At 28.2% G+C, this 22404-nt stretch overlaps 1 protein-coding gene across 5 annotated transcripts in view; it reads right to left on the minus strand.

Annotated features, from left to right (window-relative positions):
- Positions 1 to 278: 278 nt before the first annotated feature.
- Positions 279 to 22404, minus strand: part of LOC117167071 (choline transporter-like protein 1) — a 72400-nt gene continuing 50274 nt past the window's right edge. For all 5 annotated transcript variants that reach the window (XM_033351670.1, XM_033351671.1, XM_033351675.1 and 2 more), the window contains 13 exons: positions 17392 to 17469; positions 15066 to 15156; positions 14894 to 14957; positions 14706 to 14814; positions 13022 to 13130; positions 11048 to 11167; positions 8252 to 8380; positions 8071 to 8177; positions 5317 to 5573; positions 2844 to 3010; positions 2628 to 2720; positions 2252 to 2344; positions 279 to 430 (listed from right to left, as the gene is read on the minus strand). In XM_033351670.1, coding sequence (XP_033207561.1) covers positions 365 to 430; positions 2252 to 2344; positions 2628 to 2720; positions 2844 to 3010; positions 5317 to 5573; positions 8071 to 8177; positions 8252 to 8380; positions 11048 to 11167; positions 13022 to 13130; positions 14706 to 14814; positions 14894 to 14957; positions 15066 to 15156; positions 17392 to 17469 — 1483 coding nt within the window. In that variant the 3' untranslated portion in view covers positions 279 to 364. The remainder of the gene's footprint in view (positions 431 to 2251; positions 2345 to 2627; positions 2721 to 2843; positions 3011 to 5316; positions 5574 to 8070; positions 8178 to 8251; positions 8381 to 11047; positions 11168 to 13021; positions 13131 to 14705; positions 14815 to 14893; positions 14958 to 15065; positions 15157 to 17391; positions 17470 to 22404) is intronic.

A 22404-nucleotide genomic window follows, 5' to 3' on the forward strand; every position in this document is an offset into this window, starting at 1 on the left:
TTTCTTTTCTTAAATGGAAATATCAATCCTTGTCATACGCAACATTTTTCTTTATTCACTATAATATACTTAATTATAATATGAAAAATGATCAGTCGAGCTTTAAAGCAGTCTTTACAGTAGAAAAAGCGCCGTAAATTCTCCTTTTTAAATAAATTTGTTTCTTATCAATCAGATTTTTTTCAAGAAAAACTACATTTTTCTTCTTCTGTCAGTCAAGCAACTTTGTAAGTAATTATGAAATACAAGACCAATTTTCTTCCTTAAGAGCTAAAAAAAAACTATTCTTAAAAAAATACTGGTCATCTAAATCTCCTCTATGGTTTGTTCGAGGTATGGAATCATTTGTGATCTTTTATTTAAATTACGAGGTAGTTCCTTGCCGTTCTTCTAAAACCTTTAGCGCCTTTTTACTGTTCTCTACGAATTCCTAAAAAGAAAAAATAACGCAGTTTTAATTCATTTTTACCCTAATAAAAGAGGACTTTCAAACACTACGTTACACTGCCAAGGGATTGGGGAATGCGATACAACACATGAAAAATTAATTTTATGAACTGAAAATTTAACTAATCCATTTTTTGCTAAACATTGATCGGTTTTAGTTGAAAATTCAACTATTAAATTTTTTCATAGGGAATTCATTGTTTGTAGTTTTTTTTTAATACAAAATTCAACCATTTGATTGAAAATTAACTACTTTATTAAGCCTTAATTTTATTTGCTGAAAATTTAATTATTTTGTTGACAATTCACTTTTTGAATTGAAAATTTAACTGTATTTTGTTTGAAAAATCATCTTTGTTAGTCGACGCTCCATCTATTTGGTTATAAATTTTACAAAGTTGTTGAAAATTCGTTTTTTTTTAATGAAAATGATTTTTTTAACTGAAAATGTAACTGTTTCATTATTGGTTAAAAAATTATCGTTCTCAGTTAAAAACTTAACAATTTGCTTAACAATTGATATATTTGGTTGCAAATTCATATGTTTACTAGAAAATTAATCTTCTTGGCTGAAAGAGGTAGTACTTGGCTAGAAAATTAATTACTATACATTGTTAAAAATTCATTTTAGTAGTTGACGATTCATCTCATTTTTGTTTAAACGTTCATTTCAATTGGAAAAAATTGAAATATTTTTTGAAAAATTCGTTTTTTTTTAAATTAAAAATTGCTGTTTTCACTGAAAATTGAATTATTCTATTATCGAGGAAAAGGATCGTGTTGAAAATTTAACTGCTTTCTAGAAAATTCGCCTTTTTGGTTTGAAAATTCAATAATTTGGTTAATATTTCTTTTCTTTCTTGACTGGAAAGTCTTTCCTATTTAAAAATTCAACTCATTTGTTGAAAATTCTTCGTTTTGCATTGAATTTAACTGTTTTTTATTTTAAAATAAAATATCATTTGGGTTAAATATCAACTGTTAAATTTATCGCTGAGAATCCATCTTTTGATTTAAATTCGATTATTTTTTATTATAAATTAAAGTTTTCTGTTTGAATTCTCAAATATTATATATATTTTTCTTCGAGAATTAAGATATTTTATTGAAAATTAAAATACTTGGCAGGAAGTTGAATTACTTTCTTAAAAATTGAATTTTTTGTGTTGAAAATTCTATAATTTCATCAACAACTCAACTATTTTGTTGAAAATATAATTACTTTGTTAAAAATTCAACTATTTTTTTAAATGTAATTGAATTGTAATTTAATGTAATTTAATGTAATGGAAAATTGCGATTTTGGGTTGAAAAATCATTTTTTGGCGTTTAAAACTTATTTTAATAGAACAGTCGACTTTTTAGCTTAAAAATTCAACCTTTCGTTAAAAATGTATTTCGCTTGATAAAAAATTAATTTTTTTTTTTATTGAAAATTCAACTATTTTGTTGAAAATTATACATGTCGAGCTGATCAATTTGATTTAAAAGAATTTCTCTATCAGTCCCCTATTTTCGTGGAAAATCTCCCCATTTCCTCTGCATAGGAACATACTCGGCTGTACAAATATTGGGCTGAAAATATTTTGAATTTTCCCCTGTTAAAATATTATCTTCGTACGTTTAGTATTTTACTTTACGTGTTTTTGAAATTAAATCGAAGAAAAAATGTTCACTTAAAAATGGAGGGGGGGGTCATATTTGTGACTGTGGAAAAAATGTTCAAAATAGCGTGACATAGATTTTGAATTGTCCAAAATTAATGCATCTATCTATAGTACTTTCTTTTAATTTAATTTCTTACCATTAAGCCACGGCTCATGAAGTATGGGCGACTTATACCGTCGTTCTTTGCACAGTCTTCACAGAAGCAGATGAAAATAGTATCAATCACCATCTATTCAATAAAAAATAATATATTTTCAAAGTTAAAGTCACAATTAAAACAAAATTATTTTTATATAAAAAATGTAGAGGACACCACTCTATAAACGGTAAAGAACTTACAGCAGATTATCATTAATTAAAAATACTAATGTATGTAAAATAATAATTATAATTTAATTAATAGTTACGAAACTATGTGGTAACAAATTAAAATTGTAGGTTCCTTAGGTATGTTTATTATCCACTGTAGGTGTGTCCCCTATTTAATGTGAACATTAAAAATTCGTAAGTACCTCGTAAATTGAGATGAAAACGTGGGCCACCAGGAATGCAAAAATTGCTGCCACTAAAATCGGAACCCATGGATGCTGAAGGCCCTGCTTTTTCTAAATAAAATAATTACAAAATTGTATTTGTTAATGTTACCTTAATAAATACACTTTTTGTTAATTTATTTAAAATATTCTTACGCAATATAATATTAATTTTTGAATTGAAGATTTTTTTACCTCTATTAAGCAGACACCGGAAACGACTGTAAGGGCCACGACGAGAACTTTCCCTAAGAAGAGAACGAAATCTCCTACGCTATTTATAGCAGCCACTCTAAGAATGTTATTTGATAATGCTTGAAAGGCTTTTTTTCCACCAGTACAGAAATTACATCCATAAATAGCTGAAAAAAAATTAATTCGTACAAGAAACATAATTTTCTTAGTTGTATTTTTTTTATCTTTTGGTACCAGTTTCTTCATTTATTAACTAATGTTTATTAATTTGCATGAAAAAGGCTCTGCTTGAAATTTTGAGAGCTCGATAAATTATTATTTAATTCTGTGAATTCTTAGAGCATTTCATAACGAGCAAAGTCAGCCATTATGTTTCAAAATGATGCTTACTGTCAAGTGAGTTGGGAAAACTTGACGTCCAATAACTATTTTTAAATAAAATATTAGAGTTCGTTAGCGAAATCGAGGCCTTTATTATTTATGAATTTAATGGACGGAATTGAACTCATGTTTTCAATCACTATGAAAAATAATTACAGCGGCGAAATAATAAACCCTTAGAGACTTTACAATTTTTCCCTATTCCTTCCTTTTCCATATTTCTCAACATTTCCTCTTTCTCCCTTGTTTTCAAGAAACTTACCCTGTTTCTCCTGTCTATACTAGAATTCGAACTGGAAATTAATCGTTTTTAGTTGAAAATCCAACTATGTAGTGAATGATTTACATATGTCTTTTGTTTTAAATATTTATCTTTTTAGTAAAAAATTTTAATTATTCAATCAAAATTCAACTCTTTCGTTGAAAATTCAACTGTTTTGTAAAAAAATTAGTATTTTATGGTTTGAAATTCTCTTATGTGGGTATAAAATTCATTTACTTGTTTGAAATATAACTGCCTGGTTAAAAATTAACAATTTGGTTGATTTTTTTTCTTTTTTGATTCAAAAATCTTGCTCAGTTAAAAGTTTACCTCTTTTGTTAAACATGCGAATTTTTCGTTCAAAAATTCATGTGTTTTAGTAAAAATTGTATTAGATTTTGTTATTGAAGATTAATTTTTTCAATTCAAAATTCAAATATTAAAAAAATTTATTTATTTATTGAGAATTCATCTATTTGGTTAGAAGTTTTGATATCTTTTTGAAAATTCGTATTTTTAGATTGAAAATCCAACTGCTTGGTTATAAATGTAACTCGTTGGTTAATATTTTTTGTTTGGTGCAAATTAATCTATTTTTTAAAAAAGTCTTTTTTTTGGTAGAAAATTTACCTCGCAGCGGTCAGACGTTTTGTTCTCTTTTGAGTGAAAATTTTTTTTTGACTTAAAGTTTAACACTTTTCTTGAAAATTCTTCTCTTCGGTTTGAAAATTCATCGTTTTAGGTTAAAAATTTAACTATTTGATTAACACTTTAACTACTTTTTAAAAAAAGTTAAAAGTTATTAATTAAAAGTTCTACTATTTTGATGCAAATACAACTATGTTGTTAAAAGTCATATTTTCTGTTCCAAAATTTAACCGTTTTCTTCAAGATTTGTACTTCTGTTAGAAAATGCGCTCTTTCATATCGAAAATTCAACTGTTTTCTAAAAGTTCCTCTTTTGGCTTGGAAATTCAATGATTTGGATAAAAATGTAACTATTTTCTTGAAAAGTTATCTCTTAGATTAAAAATTCTACTAATTTGTTGTAAATGCAACTCTTTCCTTGATGTATACATCTTTTTTGTTGTTGAAAATTCAACTATTTTGTTAACAGTCATATTTTTTGGACAAAAATCTAACTGTATCGTTGATATTCGTCTTTTTGGATATAAAATTGGTTCTTTTGGTTGAAAAATTCTACTACTTCAACTGCTGTTTCATTCAAAATTCTTCTTTTTGATAGAAAATTCGTACTTTTGTATTAAGTTTTCATCTTTTTGGTAGGAAATTAAACTGTCTCTTAAAAACGTCGTCTTTTTGGTTTGAATATGCGACTTTTTTGTTAAAAATGCAAAGGCTTATAGTTGAAAATTCATCTTTGTTGGTTGAAGATTTAACTATTTAGTTCAGAAATTAACTGCTTTATTGAAAATTAATCTCATTGTTTAAAAGTTGAAGTATTTAGTTGGAAATGCAACTGTTTGGTCTTAAATTAATGTTTGTTTGTTGGAAATTCAACTGTTCGGTATAAAATTAATCTTTTTTAGTTAAAAACACAACTACTGTTAAATCTTTAAATTTCTTGTCATGTTTTTCGAAGCGTTTTATAATCGAATTTAATATGATGCTTACACATGAATTCTATTTGTCCTTATGAAAAATATCACAGAAAAAGAAGTAAAATTACAGCAAATAATTAACGTGATGATTTTACCAAACGTTTTCCCAATAATAATTCTAATACTTCATTTCGTATAATACTTTTTCAGAAGGGAAAAGCGTTGATTTAATTTACCTAACAATTTGCTTATTTTCTGGAATATTTACCTGTTTCAATGTAGGCGTTTCTGGTGAGGAATTTGAGGGCACATTCGAAACACCAAAGGCAGCAGTGGCAACACCATAAAATACCTCTTACACAATCATTATCGTACTTTTTAAGTCGCTTATGAACATTGGCTAACACTGCTCTAAGAAATCTGACAACACCAATTATCATTGCCCCAAATGAAACTGTTCCAAGATGAAATCGAACCAAAGTACCAGCACTTCGTGTTACAGCCAAAGATAATTGCGATTTATCCCTAAAAAGATATTTTATCACATTAATTTCATTTATTAAAAATAATTAATATTTACATCCGAATTTTTTCTATGGTAATATGTTTACTTTCTTAGAATTAGAAATTTTGTAAGGCCTGCTTTTAATATAAATAAACCAGAAATATTCTAGAATGAAAATAATGGGACACGTATTTCACACTTTGAACCAAAAATTTCGATTTTACTTTTTATAAGCCATTTGAAGATTACCTGAGAATTCTCAAAAAAGGATAGCATTTTTTTACGATGCAGTATTTCGGGAACGAGAACAGGTATTCAGTTATGGGGTGAAAAACACAAATATTTTCAAGATAGAAAAGAAATGTTTCAAAAACTTGAATTGAAATTTTTTTATTTTAGTGAGCAAATGGTTCCCGTTTTTTGCAATGTTTTCAAACAAATATTTAAACGTTACAACGGACGTTTTTCGCCGATGTTTCGATCTGATAAAGTTTTTAAAGTTTAAATTCAGCAATTTTACTGTCCCATGTTGTACAATAAAGAAAATTCCTTAGCAGGATGCCGCTTGACTCTCAAATTTGGTTTCTTATGAAAAAATATTTTTAAGGTGGGTATTTACACCCTGAAAGTTGCGATGTTACGATAAAGTATAGATTAAGAGGTCCAATTCATCCTTAATTTTTTTTAAAGTAATGAAACTTTCAGAAAATATTACTTACTTTACTGATAACAATTTCTACTATTGCAAAAACAAATTTAAGGAATACTTGTGTAGAAAAAAATATATATCATGCTTGAAACACAATTTTAGAAAAAGTTCATGCAAAATTACGAAATATTTATACGTTTTGAAAATATTAAAAAGAATGTTAAATGTAAAAAGATAAGAAGATTTTTGAAGCTTTCGAAAAAAAAATGAAGAATTTTTTATAGGAATTTTAAAAGATTTTAAGAGAATAAAAATATTCTTATGATTCTTGGAAAATTTTTTTAATGGTTTTTATGTTGAAAAACATCATTCAAATAGATTTCTTCAAAATGATCTACAATATTTCAAAATATTTTCAAACATGACAAAAAAATCTGGAAGGTTATAAGGCAGTTTTAAAATTTTTAAATATTTTCCAAAATTATCGGAAGAATTTGATTTAGCTTAAAAGATAGTTCAAAGTTTTAGAAGTTTTAAAAGCATTACAAATCTTTGAAAACTTTGATCGATTTCCGAAAATTTATCAAATATTTTTTAATTTTTTCCTTACGTCTACAAATCTTAAATGGCTTAAACTGACTCAAGTTTTTGCTAAAATTTTTATCTGAAATCTTCAAAAATATTCTAGAATTTTCTCAAGAATTATAGAAAAATGATATTTATATAAAATAAAAAATAAATATTTATTCGAAATTCTTATTTTGTATTAAAAATTATTTTTCCCTCAAATTAGAATTTGGTTGAAATTTTTTTTTCTTTTTTCACTGAAAAACCTAGTTTAGCATAAAATTCATATTTTTTAGTTAAATTCAACTGTTTTTGAATCCAAATTAAAATATTTTGTTTGAAATATCAACTATAATATTTTTCTCAGGGAATTTATCTTTTTGGTTGATGAATATAAAAATAGTCTTAAAAAAAGTATGATGTTGATGACGGTTATGATATAAACACGAATTTATCGAATATTAATATTATAGTTATAATTGTAGAAATAAAAAATTGAAAACATTAAAAAGTCGAATTGTTAGTATAAAAACGTTCATGGCGACCTCTAAATATTTTTTTGACATCTTTTAAAAATAGGGGATAATTTTCTCCTTTTTCTCCTTCCCTCTTTTTCTATCACTTTCCCTACTTGCCCTCCCATCATGTCCCAAACTTCCCAATTCTCAATTCCCCTTACTCCCCTCCCCTAATTTTCCCTTTCGTAATTTCCCCTCACGTACCTGTTCCTCACTTCCCACCCACTCATTTCCCTTCACTTCCCATAGTTTCCCTCCCTCTTTTCCACTCACATTTTCCCTTTTGGCCAGTGATCTATCACTTTCCCTAACCCGGAGATATTAAAACCCTAAAAATGCAAATTTTAAAAAGTAGATTTTTTGAGAAAATCCATTTTGAATAATTTGAAAAAACAACAGCTTTGATCATTACTTTTGTCATTTTAGTTACTTACAATCAATCGAAAGGGCAAGAATTTCCACGTCGAATAAAATAATAAAACCTCGAATACCTATACTTGTTCAAAAAATCCTACTTTTGAAAAAAATGTGTCATTTTTGTTAGAATTCGCGGAAAATCTTAAAACTATTGTAGAAAATACACCAAAAATTTGTGACCAAATTGTGAAATACATGTCTCTTTCTTCTCTTTCTAGAACGATAAAAAATAATTCTGGGATTCTAACACATTCAACTGGACTTCACTGCACAATTACAAATGGAATAATCAGAAGTATTTAAAGATATCATTTTTAAATAGAAAATTATAAACTCATGTAAGAACAATTTCTAGTCTTTACCAACCTAGTGAAAAACCAACGTGCTACTGAACCAGCGACAACCATGTGCTGACATCCCAAATAAAATTCACACATCACAAAGAAGAGGAATAAGTTGTACCACCTGGCGATCTAGTATAATGATTACATTTTTTAATTTGTAAAATTGCAAAATTAAGACTTAATATATATTTTGTTATGCTTACTTTAATTATTGTATCCTTTTTGTAATGCAGGTGATTTTTTCTGGTATTGTTGTAAAGATCGCCGGCACTTTCTATCAACAACATGCAGTACACCCAAGCTAAAACGGTCAGTATAACCAGCAGGTACGTCTGAAAAATCAAGAAATATTTCATAAAGTGAATTTGGTTCCTTAAATTTTTAATCCATTTCGTATAACAATGTGTCCCCTTTCCCTCCTTAAATTTGAAAAATTCTCTAAAACAGCTAAAATTGAGAATTTTGATCCAAGTTTTCCCCTTTTTTTAAAGAATCATAAGCGGAACGCTAAAAGTTGAATTTTCAACATCAAAAAATGTATTAATTTGCAATCAAGAAGATCAATTTTCTACCCAAAATACGAATAATAAACAAAAAGAGATGAGTTTTCAGCAAAAATGATGAATCTTCAACAAACAAACAAAAAATTAATTTTTTAACGATGTTGCTCAACTTTTAACCAAGCTGTTGCATTAAAAAAATGAATTCTTAACGAAAAATGTAATAGTATATATTTTAAACAAAAAATATTTCAATTGAAAAAAAGTGCAATTCATAAAAAAAATATGACTTTAAATTCTTGAGTTTTCGAGACAAAAAGACGAAATTTCAAGAAAATAGTTATGTTTTCAACCAAGGAGATGAATTTGCAACTAAAATTATTAATCCACAACCACGAAAGTGAATTTTTAACATGCTTTCAATCAAACAGTTTAACCAATATAATAGTTGAAATTTCAACCAAAGATACATTTTCTAGAGAAAAATTAAATTTTCAAGCCGAACATATACATTCTTAATAAAAAAAAGTTGATTTTCAAACAAAAGGATGACTTTTGAACAAACTTGTCGAATTTTAACAAAACAATTAAACTTTCAGCCAAAAATGTCAAATTTCAATAAAATAATAAAATTGTTAACCGAAAAATATGAATTCTAAAACAAAAGTAATGTTTGATATTTTACCCAAAAATATTTTAATTTTAAATCAAAAACAGTTTATTTCACCAAAAAAATATGACTTTTCAATAGAATAGTTGATTTTGCAACTAAATTTTTGATTTTTCAGATCAAAAATACGAATTTTCTAAAAAAACAAAAAAAAGTTGAATTTTTAAAAAGAAAAATATAAATTATCAACAAAAAAGTTAATTTTAAACTTAACAGTTAATTTTTCTACCAAAATATTAGAATTTTCAATACAAAAGAAACGAGTTATCAACAAAATAAATACATTTTCAACCAAAGAGATAAGTTTTCAACAAAAAGGGAAATCCAATCAAGCAAATGCATTTCCCAGCCAAAATGACGAATTTTCTACCAAACCTTTGAATTAAAAACCAAAAAGGATGAGCTTTTACAAAACTATTGATTTTTCATCAGAATAATTTAAATTTAAACCATAAAATTAAATTTTCAACCAAATAATAAAATTGTTAATTAAAATATATGAATTCTCAACCGATAATATAATAGTACACTCTGGTAGACTTCTCAACCAAAAAGAATGAACTTTGAACTAAAAATAAATGGATTTTCTTGTTATAGGTTCCACTGCTTCAGTTCGAATTTTAATGAAAAAATAAAAAATGGGAAATACTGTGAAGCCTGTGATAAGTAAATAAATAGGAATTTTTATTAATTTAAAAAATATTTTAAATGTTCAGTTTAAAAATATGTAATTAAATACGTAAAACGGCGTATCAGAGAAAAGTTGGTTAATTTTGGATGTAGAAACAAAATTTTGAAAACCGAAGATAAAATTTTAAAAAGTATCGTATGTTTGGGTCCTCTAATACAGTATAATTATTAATATGTGATAATTGTTGTGTGGCATGATTTTATAAGTTAACAAACTGTGTATGTAAAAAAATTGTTATCTTCATAATGCTGTTATTATCGCGATTAATAATTTTTTCAATTTATGTTTTTTTTAACTATAAAATTTTTATTATTAAAAATTGTTTTAATATCTAAGACCTTTTAAATGATAAAAATACATTAGAAACAAATTTAGACGTTTAAGGAAGTCAAAGAAAACTAGTGGATTTTTCAAATAGTCATTTTTGTGTTTAAAATTTGTTTTCAACTTACTCAGAACAATGCTTTGAGCAATCTATCTACTGATAAAAATTAATTTTCTTTTAATACAAACATGCATAATTTTATAGACTGTTGTTTATTGATTTTTTAATGTTTGATGTGATTGAATTTTTTTATATATGTTTATTAGTAGAAATTGCTGCATTTTTCAACGTAAAATAAAAAAAATTAATAGAAAAATGACTAATGTTAGAGGGCACGTTCATTCAATAATCACGAGATACTCATATGATATAAAAAGTTTTTAATAGTAAATAAAGCCCCCTTTTAATCCCCTTAAAAATGAACCACTGAACTGATATATTTCTCAGAAGGTAATCGAAATTATGATATAATTTGTTGCTTAATCTCGAGTTTCTATTGCTGCTATCATAAGAATAGAAGTTTCAGACTGTTGGGAACTTTTTTCAAATTTATACAAATTCTCGGGAGATAATTAATTAAAATTGGAAGTGATTGAAAACAATATGGATCAGGTTTGAATGTTTAATTCAATTTAATTTTCTTTTAATGAACCATTTAAAATAAAAATATCATGATTGTTACAATATTTAAAAATAGGAAATATAATAAGTCCTATTGCCTAAAGGTCTTCGAAAATCATCTATTGTTGCAGACAAAATAAAATTTCTAAGTTTTTAAATGAGTAATTTGTTATGTATATAAATATTTCTTACGTAAACTGGTTGGAAAAGTAAAACAGGCATCGCATAAACGGCCTTTCCAGCCTCCCTGAACAGCTGGACAACCAGAGCAATTCTTTTTCGCATTACGAGAACAACGAGGACGGTGATGACCTAGGAGGTAATAAATTTTGATTCAAGCCTTGGCACAGTTTCGTTGAAATGAGTCTAACCAATCATCTACCTGGGATGTTTCACTACATTTTTTTTTTTTTAATCTCCGCCCGAACCATTTTTGAAAAAAAATCCATTTTTAATTTTAAAAAATCGAAATACCCAGTTTTTCTCGAAAACGAAGCGAGACATTAAAAAAGGTGAGGGAGAAAAATTGTTCTTTGAAAAAACTCCTACAAAAAGAACTCCTTCATAATTTGTAATCTAACTTCTCTTTCTTAAAAAACTTGAATTTTATTATTTTAAGGTAGTGTCGTGCCAAAAATGAGGTAAGTGGAAAACTAAGTTTTCTATTATTATAAAAATTCAAATTATTTTATCAGTCATGAATAATAAAAAAAAACCAATATAACCAATATTAAAATTTTACCATTTTTAAAAAATTGGTAAAAAGCGACATTAAGATAAAATTCTGTTGCAGAAAGCATTGATAAAATAAATTTTTTTTTTTAATTTTTAAATTTTACGCCTAAAAATATTTTAATATTATATCGCATCATTAATAATATTCTTTTGAACCTTAAAGTCATACAAACACTTTTTTCCCGTTTTCTGATTTTTATTAGGTCTCTAGAAAAAATATTTCTAAGATTCTAATGTCGCATCTTTTTGAAATTAAAAAAATGATTGAATTATAATAAATCATGACTTATTTTTTGGCGAAAACATTTCCTACAACTTTAATTAATATGCAGGATTCCTGGAAATAAAACCAAGAATCTAACGTAATATTATGTTGATTCCTAAATCCACTGAAAAACTATTTTTTTAAAGATCTAAGTTTTTGCTAAACAGAAAGCATAAGGTATCTGTAAAAAAGTTTTTTTTTACAATTTTAGGAATTGATATAATATTATCGACCATTTCTTAAAAAATAAAAAAATAAAATCTTAAAATTAGTTTTTGTATTATGATTGAATTGTTTCATACTGCCGTATCTTACCAATTTAAAGAAAATGGTTCGATTTTAATAAATCATTGTCCTTTTTTTGTTGAGGGGGGGGGGGGGGCATTCCCTACAACTGTTCTGCTTCCAATTCAGAAAATAAGTGAAAAGTCTTTAAATACAAATATTTGCTTAAAAATTCTTAGTTTTAAAACATTTATGGACCGATTTTAACAATAGAAAAATTTAATTTCGAAATTGAAAAAAGTATGTTGTAGACAATGTTTTCTCCGAAAAAATTAGTCATCATTTAGTAAAATTAAATATTTTTCAAAGAATTTTTAGGAATGGATAGTAAGATTAAATTCAATCGGCAAAAACATTGTTAAAATTGCACGACAACTGTTTCCAGATCTAAAAATTAGTTTTTCACTTTTTTTATATCAAATAGAAAATTAAAACAGATAAATAATATTTTCGAATTGCCTCAAGATATTTTTTTATTTTCTAAATGTTATCAGCTGAGGATAAAAAGTTGTTAGTGTTAAAAAACATTTGGGTATGTATAAATTCCTAGTTGCACTACCAAAAATAATTATATCGTGAACAAGAAATAAGAAAAAAAGAAATTTATAGTGGAATCGAAAAATAACGTTTTTAAGAAAACGAAATGCCCTTAATTCTTTTGTAGGAATTTTTCCAAGGAACAAACTTGTTCTCTCAACTTTTTTTCAAATCTCGCAACTTTTTCGAGAGTAACTGGGTATTTTTATTTAAATGGATTTTTTCAAAAACAGCTCCGCCGAAAATGTTGGTTTTTATCGAAAAATAGCAGATACAGAATCAAGAAAAACTATAATGATAATTATAGCTTTAAGTTGTGATTTTAAATGTGGTTTTAAACTTACTGTTACGATCGTCATTATTATCGCGTAGATAAGATAGTCCGTAATACTCGCGTCATCTTCATGTATTTTATTGTTCGCAACTAGCTTTCTTTCTTGGTACCACAATATCCTGAAATTCAAAATTAACTTTTATTTAAGTTGATGATGTAAATCTAAAATGACAATCTTCAAAAATCGGAATTAAAATCTGAACTTTCAAAATTAAAAGGATGAAAATTAAAAAATATCAAATGAAATTTTTCTAAACTTAAAAAGTCAAATTCAATTTTTCGAGAATGAATAATTTGGAAAGGCACTCAAATTAATCATTGACAGAATGAAACATTCTTTAATCTTAGGCTTTTAAAATTTAAGGATTTCGACAATAAGCATTCAAAACTGTACAATTATACATGAAATAATTTTAACGACCTGATTTAAAAATTTTTAAAATGAGACTTGAGAATTATAATGGTGCAATTAAAGACTTAAAAATTGAAAAATTGTACACTTGGAGCCTAAAAAATTGAATCAATTTATCAACTCTAAAGTATTTAAAACTGAATAACAGGAAGTATAATCTCTCTCCTATTCTCCTGAATTTCGCCTTTTTAATTCCCCTTTTTTCCATATTCTCGAAAAAGATCCTCTTTTTCCCCCTTTCAGTTTAAATATTATGCATTTGAAAATAAAATATTTTAATTGAGGGGGAAATTGTCTGACAATATTAAATGTGCATATGAAGTATATAATAATTATTGTTCATGGTACATCTCCAATATCACTCTATATTTAAAACTAGAATATACTGCAATGAAAAATAATATATTGCAACACAAATATAATTATATAAGTGCATCAAACTTCCAGTGCTGAAAACCATATTTCTTTAAAAATAGGAATCTTGAAAAAACCTTCAAGCTGACAGTTTAGGACATGCTAAAAATGAGAAAACCGGAGACCAAAGTGGTTATCTAATGCATAAAATTGGAACAGTTATAAAATGTTATTCTGGTCATTTTTAAAATAAATACTTATTAGAAGTTGAACACTTTTTAACTTAAATATACAAAGTTAAATAATCAAAAAATTAAACATTCCAAATTTATTACCCGTGTTTAATAGTCTCCAACTTTATTCATAAATTTTACCAATAAATATTTGCAAATATTTATTTGACGGATTTCAAACCAAAATATTTAAGATTTAGGTTTATATTTACGGGCGAAATAACAATTTTTGTAAAGAAGTATGTAATTGTACTTTAAGTTACTATAATTTAATTATTCATGATGGTGTATTTTAAAACATAAAATATTCTTGATTATGAGAATGATTTTTAACATATAAAAATGATTTATTCAACCAATTTTATTTTTTTCGGGGTTTTGTTATATCGCCGTGAATGGATTTCCAACGACTTTAGTATATTCAATTTAACATTCATTGAAATTTAAAATACGGATATAAAATAATGATTTCTTTTTTTTACATTTAAAAATAAATTTGTACTCATTCCCATATTTTCTCTCTTTTTCGCGAACAAAAACCTTTTGTGATGTGATCCATGGAATAATTTTTAAATGTTCTAAGTTGTACAATGCACCCACATTAAAAATCTAAAAATTTCAAAAAAGTAAAAAAGTGCTTAAATATATATTTCTAAAATATTTATTTAATACCTTCCTGTTTCAAATTAACTTACCATAGATACGTAGTTCCACTAATACACACTACGACAGCGCCAGTAAGGACGAGGTAGATAACATACTGGACGATATATCGGAAAGCGATTAAAATGACCAGGGATATCGCTGAAAATATTTTTTTGCATTAAGGAAAATCTAAAAGTCAAATCATAAAAATTAAAGAATTAAAATATTAATATCTTACCCAAGGCGATTAATAGAAGATAAATGATTTCACGCCACGCTTGTGAGAGATCTCTTGCCGCTTCCTAAGAACACGTTAAAAAACTTATAAAGTTCACTGTTGTGATTTTGAAACTAAGTTTTAAGCTCTAGGTATTTTCAAAATCACAAGAAATTATTACTTTTTTACTCACATGAAAAAAGTCCTGCAATCCGAGAGATTTAATTAGTGATCCTGCGGTGTCAGTCACTTTTTTAGGAATACACCGATTTAAAAAAGTAATACTGCAATGAGAAAATTTATTTTTTCAAGTTGATATTTTTGAAAGCAAAATATCTTAAAGATCTAATTTCCGAAAAAAACGAGGAAAAATTAACAATAAGATTCTGAAAAAAATAACCAGAAGTTTGCATCTTGTTTTGTCCAATTCTGTGAATTTGATTAGTAAGTAAATAAAATTTGTTATACAAATAATCTATTAAAAATCTACTATCCTTTTCTCGTAAATATTTCAGTATTGGCCAGGGTAAGTCAGGGATTAAAAATCACGACTGTTTGGTTAAAATTGATCTGTTTTGGTTTTGGTTGTTTTGATTGTTGAAAACTCTTATTTAAAAAATATATTGTATAACTGAAAATTAAACAATTCCATGTTTGGTTGAAAATTTATCTTCTTTATTTGAGAATTCAACTATTTGGTTCAAAATTTCTGTATTTTGTTCAAATTTATCTTTTTTGTTCAAAATTAATCTTCGCAGTTAAAATTTATCTTTTGTTTAGCGATTTGTTAATTTGGGAAAAAATTTGTTTGTTATTCAAAATAATTTTTTATTTAAAAATTTCAATATTTCATTTCGTGCTGAAAATTTATCTTTTTGATAGAAATTTAATCTATTCTATTTCAAGTTAAAAATTTAGATGAGAATTGTACTCTATTTTGTTGAAAATTCGACTTTTTTGACAAAGTAATATCATTAGTTGAAACTTTATTTTTTTGGCGTTGAAAGTTAAAAATTCATTTGTTTTGTTAAAAATTTGTATATTTTGGTAGAAAATTAATCTTTTAGATTGAAAATTTAACTACTATTTAGGCAAAAATTCATTGTTTTGGTTTAAGATTCATTATTCTCGATAAAAATTTATTTCTTCCATTGCAAATTTAACTATTCAATTTTTTCTAAAAAATTATTTCTTTTTTGATAGAAATTTAATCTTTTGGCTACAAATTTATCTGTTTTTTTTTTCTAATGTAATGTTTGAAAATGTATTTTATTTGGTTAAAAATGTTATGAACATGGCACACTCTTTTGTTAAAAATTCGTCTTTATTGATAGAAAAGTAATCTCATTGGTTGAAACTTTATCTTTTTAGCTTTTCGTTGAAAATCACTGTTATTTATTCAAAATTTTTATTTTTTAGATGAAAATTAATCTTTTGGATTGTAAAATCAACTATTTGTCCCAAATTAATTTTTGTTGTAGCTGTTGAAGATTCATTATTAATGTTTTCGTTAAAAATTAATTTCTTCAACTGAAAATTTAACTATTCCATTTTTTTTTAATTATATTTTTTGACAGACACTTAATTTCTTTGGTTAAAAATTCGTTTTTTTGTGTGGAAAATTAATTTTTTTAACTGGAAATTGAACTATACTATTTGTGGTTAAAAATGTAACTTTTTTATTTGACAATTAATTTTATAAACTGAAAATGTTTTTATTACCTGCAAAATCTTTCTTGGTTAAAAATTCAACTCCCTAGTTGAAGATTCCTCTTGTTGGCTTGAACATTAGTCTGTTTTGGTTGAGGGTTTAACTAATTTGTTGAAGAGTCGTATTTTTGGTATAATTCAACTGTTTTTAATTGAAAATAACAATATTCTTTGGTGGAAATATCAAATATTACATTTTTATCCGGAATTAATTTTTTTATCCCAGATTTATCACTTAGGTTTAAAATCTAATTATTTAATTTAACAATAATTTTTGTCACAGGCTTAAGATAGATACTACTGCCCAACATCTCAAAGGCATTTTTGGCTAGAGTTGGATTTTATTTTTGATTATTTAACACGGGGCTGTCCCAGTATATATCATCAGTCACGAATGCACTTTTATAATGCAATCAAGTGATCTGATTAGAGCAGTGTGCCCCGACCTATTGGACAAAGCCTGGGGTTTTACCCCATCATTGAAGGACTGGGTTGCAATCAAGCAAACGATAGGGGGACCTACAGCTTAAGGTGGGTTCCGAACCACCAGAACCTCGGTAAAGGTACATAGAAAAATTTCCAAAGGTACTGGCTCAGGGATCGAACCCCGGACCTCTGAGGTGAAAGTCCGAACGTCTAACCAACTGAGCCACCGAGGCTATTTTTTAAATAATTTTTATTATTGATTATATTATTTTTTATATTTATATTATTTATTTATATATTTATATTATTTATTCATTTTTTATTTATTATTGAGTAATTGTTTCAGAGACCAGGTATAATAAAATTATCTTTATAACACTCACTAATCTGCAGAGACACTACAGTTTTTCGTACATGTCCGTGATTTCACTCCATCTGCTCCAACGTTTACAAGAAGGTATCTGTGAATCAAGATTCGAACATTGAAGGTTATATTTATTATTATTAATTACTAACGAAAATAAATAAAACTATCCAAAATATAATTATAATTGAACCTCTCCGGATCAAAGGGGGATACGCATGGTTTCAGAATGAGAAGTATTGTCCTGAAAGTCAATTTTAAAAATAGTACAAATTTCGATTTTAAGAACTGATTCTTGTAGAGAATTTTAAGGCGCATCTTTTTTTATGATGCAAAAATTTGTAAGTGTTATAGTTTTTGAATAAATTGGTAAAAAATAGATTTTTTAAAAACAAAAAATTTCAATCTTTTTTCACTTAAACTCGTCCTAACTTAGCCAATTTTGGAACTTTTTTGATTCTTTTGTCAATAAATTACGTGTTAAAGTCTTCTTGCACTATTCGAGAAAAAAAACGTGAATATTTTAATAAAAAAAAAAGTTGTTAATTTTTTTTTTTTTGAGGCTTCGCAAAAATCATAAATTTCAACCTTCAAGCGCTTCGTTTATCGAGCGAATTTTAGCCAACGAAAAACTTGCAGTGGCAAAGTTGTTTATTAAGGTTCAAAGAAGTTTTCTGGAAATTTTCAGATCAATCGCATTAATGGTTGAAATATTATGAATGTTTTAAATTAAAATCGGAAGTCTTAACGCTGCCCTATGCACGTGTCTGCTTGGCTTCGAACGTGTTACAGCGAACGTGAAGGTCAAATCTGATAACAAAGTAATGCTCAAGATATCATCGCTGAAATAATTGATTTATTAGACATTGTGAAATAAAATTATTAAAATAATTCTTTATTTTAAACTACATTCATTTTGAGATTCTTTCTTGAATTAGTAGGGTATTTACTAAAATAAACCTGTCTCAAAAATAATGCTTTTGCAGGTATTCTAAGAAATAATCCATTCACTTCTTCTTTGTTTTATTTATAGTATATTTTAGAAGAAAACTACAAACGGTTATTATTTTTGTTATGGTATCCGACTTGACCTTCACGTCCGCTGCAACACGTTCGTAACCGAAGAGGTGCGTGCATAGGGCAACAGCGTCAAGATTTCCGTTTGTAATTTAAGACATTCATAATTTTTTAACCATTAATGCGATTGATCTGAAAATTTCCAGAAAACTTCTTTGAACCTCAATAAACAACTTTGTCACTGCAAGTTTTTCGTTGCTTGAAATTCGCTCGATAAACGAAGCGCTTGAAGGTTGAAATTTATGATTTTTGCGAAGCCTCAAAAAAAAAATTAACAACTTTTTTGTTTATTAAAATATTCACGTTTTTCTTCTACAGATAGTTTCAAAAGACTTGAAAATGTAATTTAGTATTAATTATGTTGACAAATTCTAGAAGTTGACTGAGTAAGCGTGAGTTGAAGTGAAAAAAGATGGAAATTTTTGTTTTCGAAAAATCTAATTTTTATTAATTACTTCAAAAACTGTAAAACCTACAAATATTTTATAAAAGAAGAAAAGATGTGCCTTAAAATTCTCTACAAGTATCAGTCCTTGAAATTAACATTCAAGCGATTTTAAAAATTGACTTTCTGGACAATAATTCTCAGGCTGAATCCACGCGTATCCCCTTTTGATCCGGGGAGGTTCAATTGAAGATGAGAAAGATGAACTATTTTTAAAAATCATTTTGTTTTGGTAACGTAAAATTTAACATTTCGTGCAATAAATAGATAAAACAAATAAATTTATATAGTTAAAAAAGTTAAACAACCACGACCGTGAGATGGATGGCCACAGGGCACGACGAAATCACAGTGACAGGCCGGCGAAACCTTCGTGTGTGTCTTGAGGATATGAAGCGACCCAAAGATGACAGCTTTCTGTATCCACTTCGAAAGTACCTCGGCATGTTTTTGGTACGCTGGTACGGATTTAAGTTTAAAAACCAATGATAGTTTCAGCCGTTACAGCTCCCGTTTAAGGTCTTTTCCCTCTCCTTTGCAGTGATATAGTAAGTCGGAGCCGAGAATTCAATCATTGAATTTTGCCACATTGAATTTTGCCACAGATATTGAATTGAAACTTTTGCAATTATTCAAAAAGGAAACTAGTAATCATATCGAAAAAGTTAAAGCACCATTGCATTCCGATCGAAAATATGTAGGTGTGACTTCTTTAAAATCATTTGTAACAATTGGCACATTTGTTTATTAGCGTACAGTTTCTGTGTACCTCTCGATATGGATTTGAAACTTTTGTAATTAATTTGGTAGGAAAACTAAGATCTACAGGCACACAGCAACTCTACACTAATGAACAAATGCGATAATTGTTTAACAAATCGTTAAAAAATCAAATAAACAAATCACACCTAGATATTTTCGTTTGGAATGCACTGGTGTACTTGGTTTTTCGATCCGACGCTTAGTTTGTTTATAAAAGTTACATAAGTATAAAAATAATTTAATTGTTTAACAAATTGTTTGAACGAAAAACAAATAATTTACACCGACGTATTTTTAAGACGAATCCAAAGGTTTATCTTTTCGATGTGATTCTTATTTTTTTTTAAATTAATTACGAAAGTTTCAAATCTATACGTACAGGCACACAGTAACTGTACACTAATCAATAAATGCGCTAATTGTTTAACAAATAATTAACAAAAAAATCACAGCCAGATATTTAAACAACCTGATCACTCGATGATGTAGTTTCTAGTCTTTCATTGTGCAGGTGGACTCAGGCACACTTGTCCAGTCCAAAGCTCATGCCAATTGCTTTAAAGTACCTATGTGTATGTACCGCCCCTGCAAGGATGTAAGATCGTATTTTGAAGAGGCAAATAGCCATTTCCCTTTCTGGAGAAGCGTGACTCACTCGGTGATAAAGGGAGATTGATCTAGAATTCCCATTACTGAATCAAATAGCTCGTTCGTTCCGCAAGACTGCTCGGACCCAGGTGGCTGATCAATCTCTCTAACGATCATCCAAGTAAAAAGCCTCATCAAGTCATCATGGGCAGCTCTCTATTCAGGCCCATTAGTATCGAAGGTCTTTTTTAAGACATCATTCACTCCACTGATACTCTTTTTATAAACTATTTGTCGCCAAACTTTTCTGTCCTCGCATACATCTCCATCTTCTTTCACGTCCATGCATTCTTTCATGCAAGCGTTTATGTTTCTATGGCTTATTTTGTATTTTCTACTTAGGATCTCATTTACACATTTTAACCATTCTTAATACGGTCTGCATCGAGGCATACTGCGATTTATATTATCTTGATAGACTTGTTTCGTTACTTGTTCAACTCTCATTCTCTCAACATGCCCAAACCAATAAAAGAATTTCTTTCACATATGTCAACTAGTGTCTCCCCTACGCCACATTATTGGAGGATTATCTTGTTACTCACTTCGTCCATTGGTGTTTTACCTCATATCATGCGCAGGAATATTTTGTTAATCGCTATAATTTTACTCTTATCCTTTTCTTAATTGATACACGTGTCGCTACCGTGCAACACAGTCGGTTATAAATATATAATTATGTATTGTCCTTTTAGCTTTAACTGATATATGTTTACTTCTGATAATAGGCCCTGCTCTACCGATAACCTTCTTAACCTCGTTTATACGCCTATCTAACTCTCCATCTACCTTTCCATCACTAGTGATAAGATATACGTACTTATAAACTTGTCTTATTCCCTCATTATTTAGGACAATGTGGCACCTTGTCTTCTCACATTTTCCTTCAAACACTATAATTTTTGTTTTATTTACGTTAATTTTGAGGCTCAAGTTCTTCATGCTTGTATTCAGTTTGTTCATTCTTTGCAAGTCTTCGATTGACTCTGCCATAACAACCTTATCATAGGCGAAAGCTAACTCAAGTATGCTCACTCTCTCGACATTCGCATCTTCTTCGTCGAAGAGGGCCTCGACGTCAAATGCGGCCACGGTATATACTCAGGTAACATCTTGCAATGTGAAAATAAAACCCTCTGTATCTGAATTAAGTCCTGATAATCTGAGGAAAGGAAAAGTTTGCTCCTTCCATAAGGACTAATCTTCTACATTTCTGTGAAAGTTTCCGTGTATTTCCTTGTCCCGTAGCTGTTGCCGAAATTTTGAAACGTCTGCTTTCTTGACTTCGGCTTTAAGAAGCAAGGCATCTAAATGGATTAATGAACTTTCCTCACTTCTGATATTAAATTTCAGGCCAAGGGTCTACGCCACCTGCTCTGCGGCTTCGTAAATGAACGCTTCTTTGCCAATCATCTCGTGTATCCTGACATTTTTAGAATTTGATCTCCGCTATTTACAACGTTGTGAGCTGTACTTAGAACGATTCGAGTACGGACGAACTGGTAAGCAAGCTCTTATGCATGTGCATGATCTTACGCGTGGTGATATCCAGGGCCGTAAGCTTGCCCTTCGTTAAATGGACCACCACAAGCGAGTAGAGTACAGCCGGGAGGGCAAGCATGTTAGACGTAGATACCTTGTTCAACGTCGGCACATTGGGAGAGATTCTTTCACTGATGTTATGTCCTGATTGTGGTTTTGAGGCACGCCAGATATGTATAGGTCTTTCCAGTGTCAAGATGTCTAATGATACCTATGTTCGAATTGACGGTATTTGAAGCAATTTGAAATTTGCTTGCACCAGAGGATAGATATTCAGGTCATAAATACAAAAAACATGAGTGATCTTAGGCTCGCGATGGTTAGTGTCGCCGCAGAGGTATCTAGGAGAATTTCGTAGTGAAAGAGATAGAGGCAGAAAGTGTGATACAAAAAAAAAGAGGGCTCATGGTATCGCGCCCTGTGACTACCCATCTCATGGCCGTGAGACGTCGTCATGTGATTTACGGAACTTCTACTGGGAGACAGTGTTATTTCTAGATGACGGTTGCTCCCAGTAGGACCATGCGCTGCTTGTTTAACCCTTATATATGGATAAAA

The sequence above is a fragment of the Belonocnema kinseyi genome, chromosome 2, assembly GCF_010883055.1.
Source record: "Belonocnema kinseyi isolate 2016_QV_RU_SX_M_011 chromosome 2, B_treatae_v1, whole genome shotgun sequence".
NCBI lineage: Eukaryota > Metazoa > Arthropoda > Insecta > Hymenoptera > Cynipidae > Belonocnema > Belonocnema kinseyi.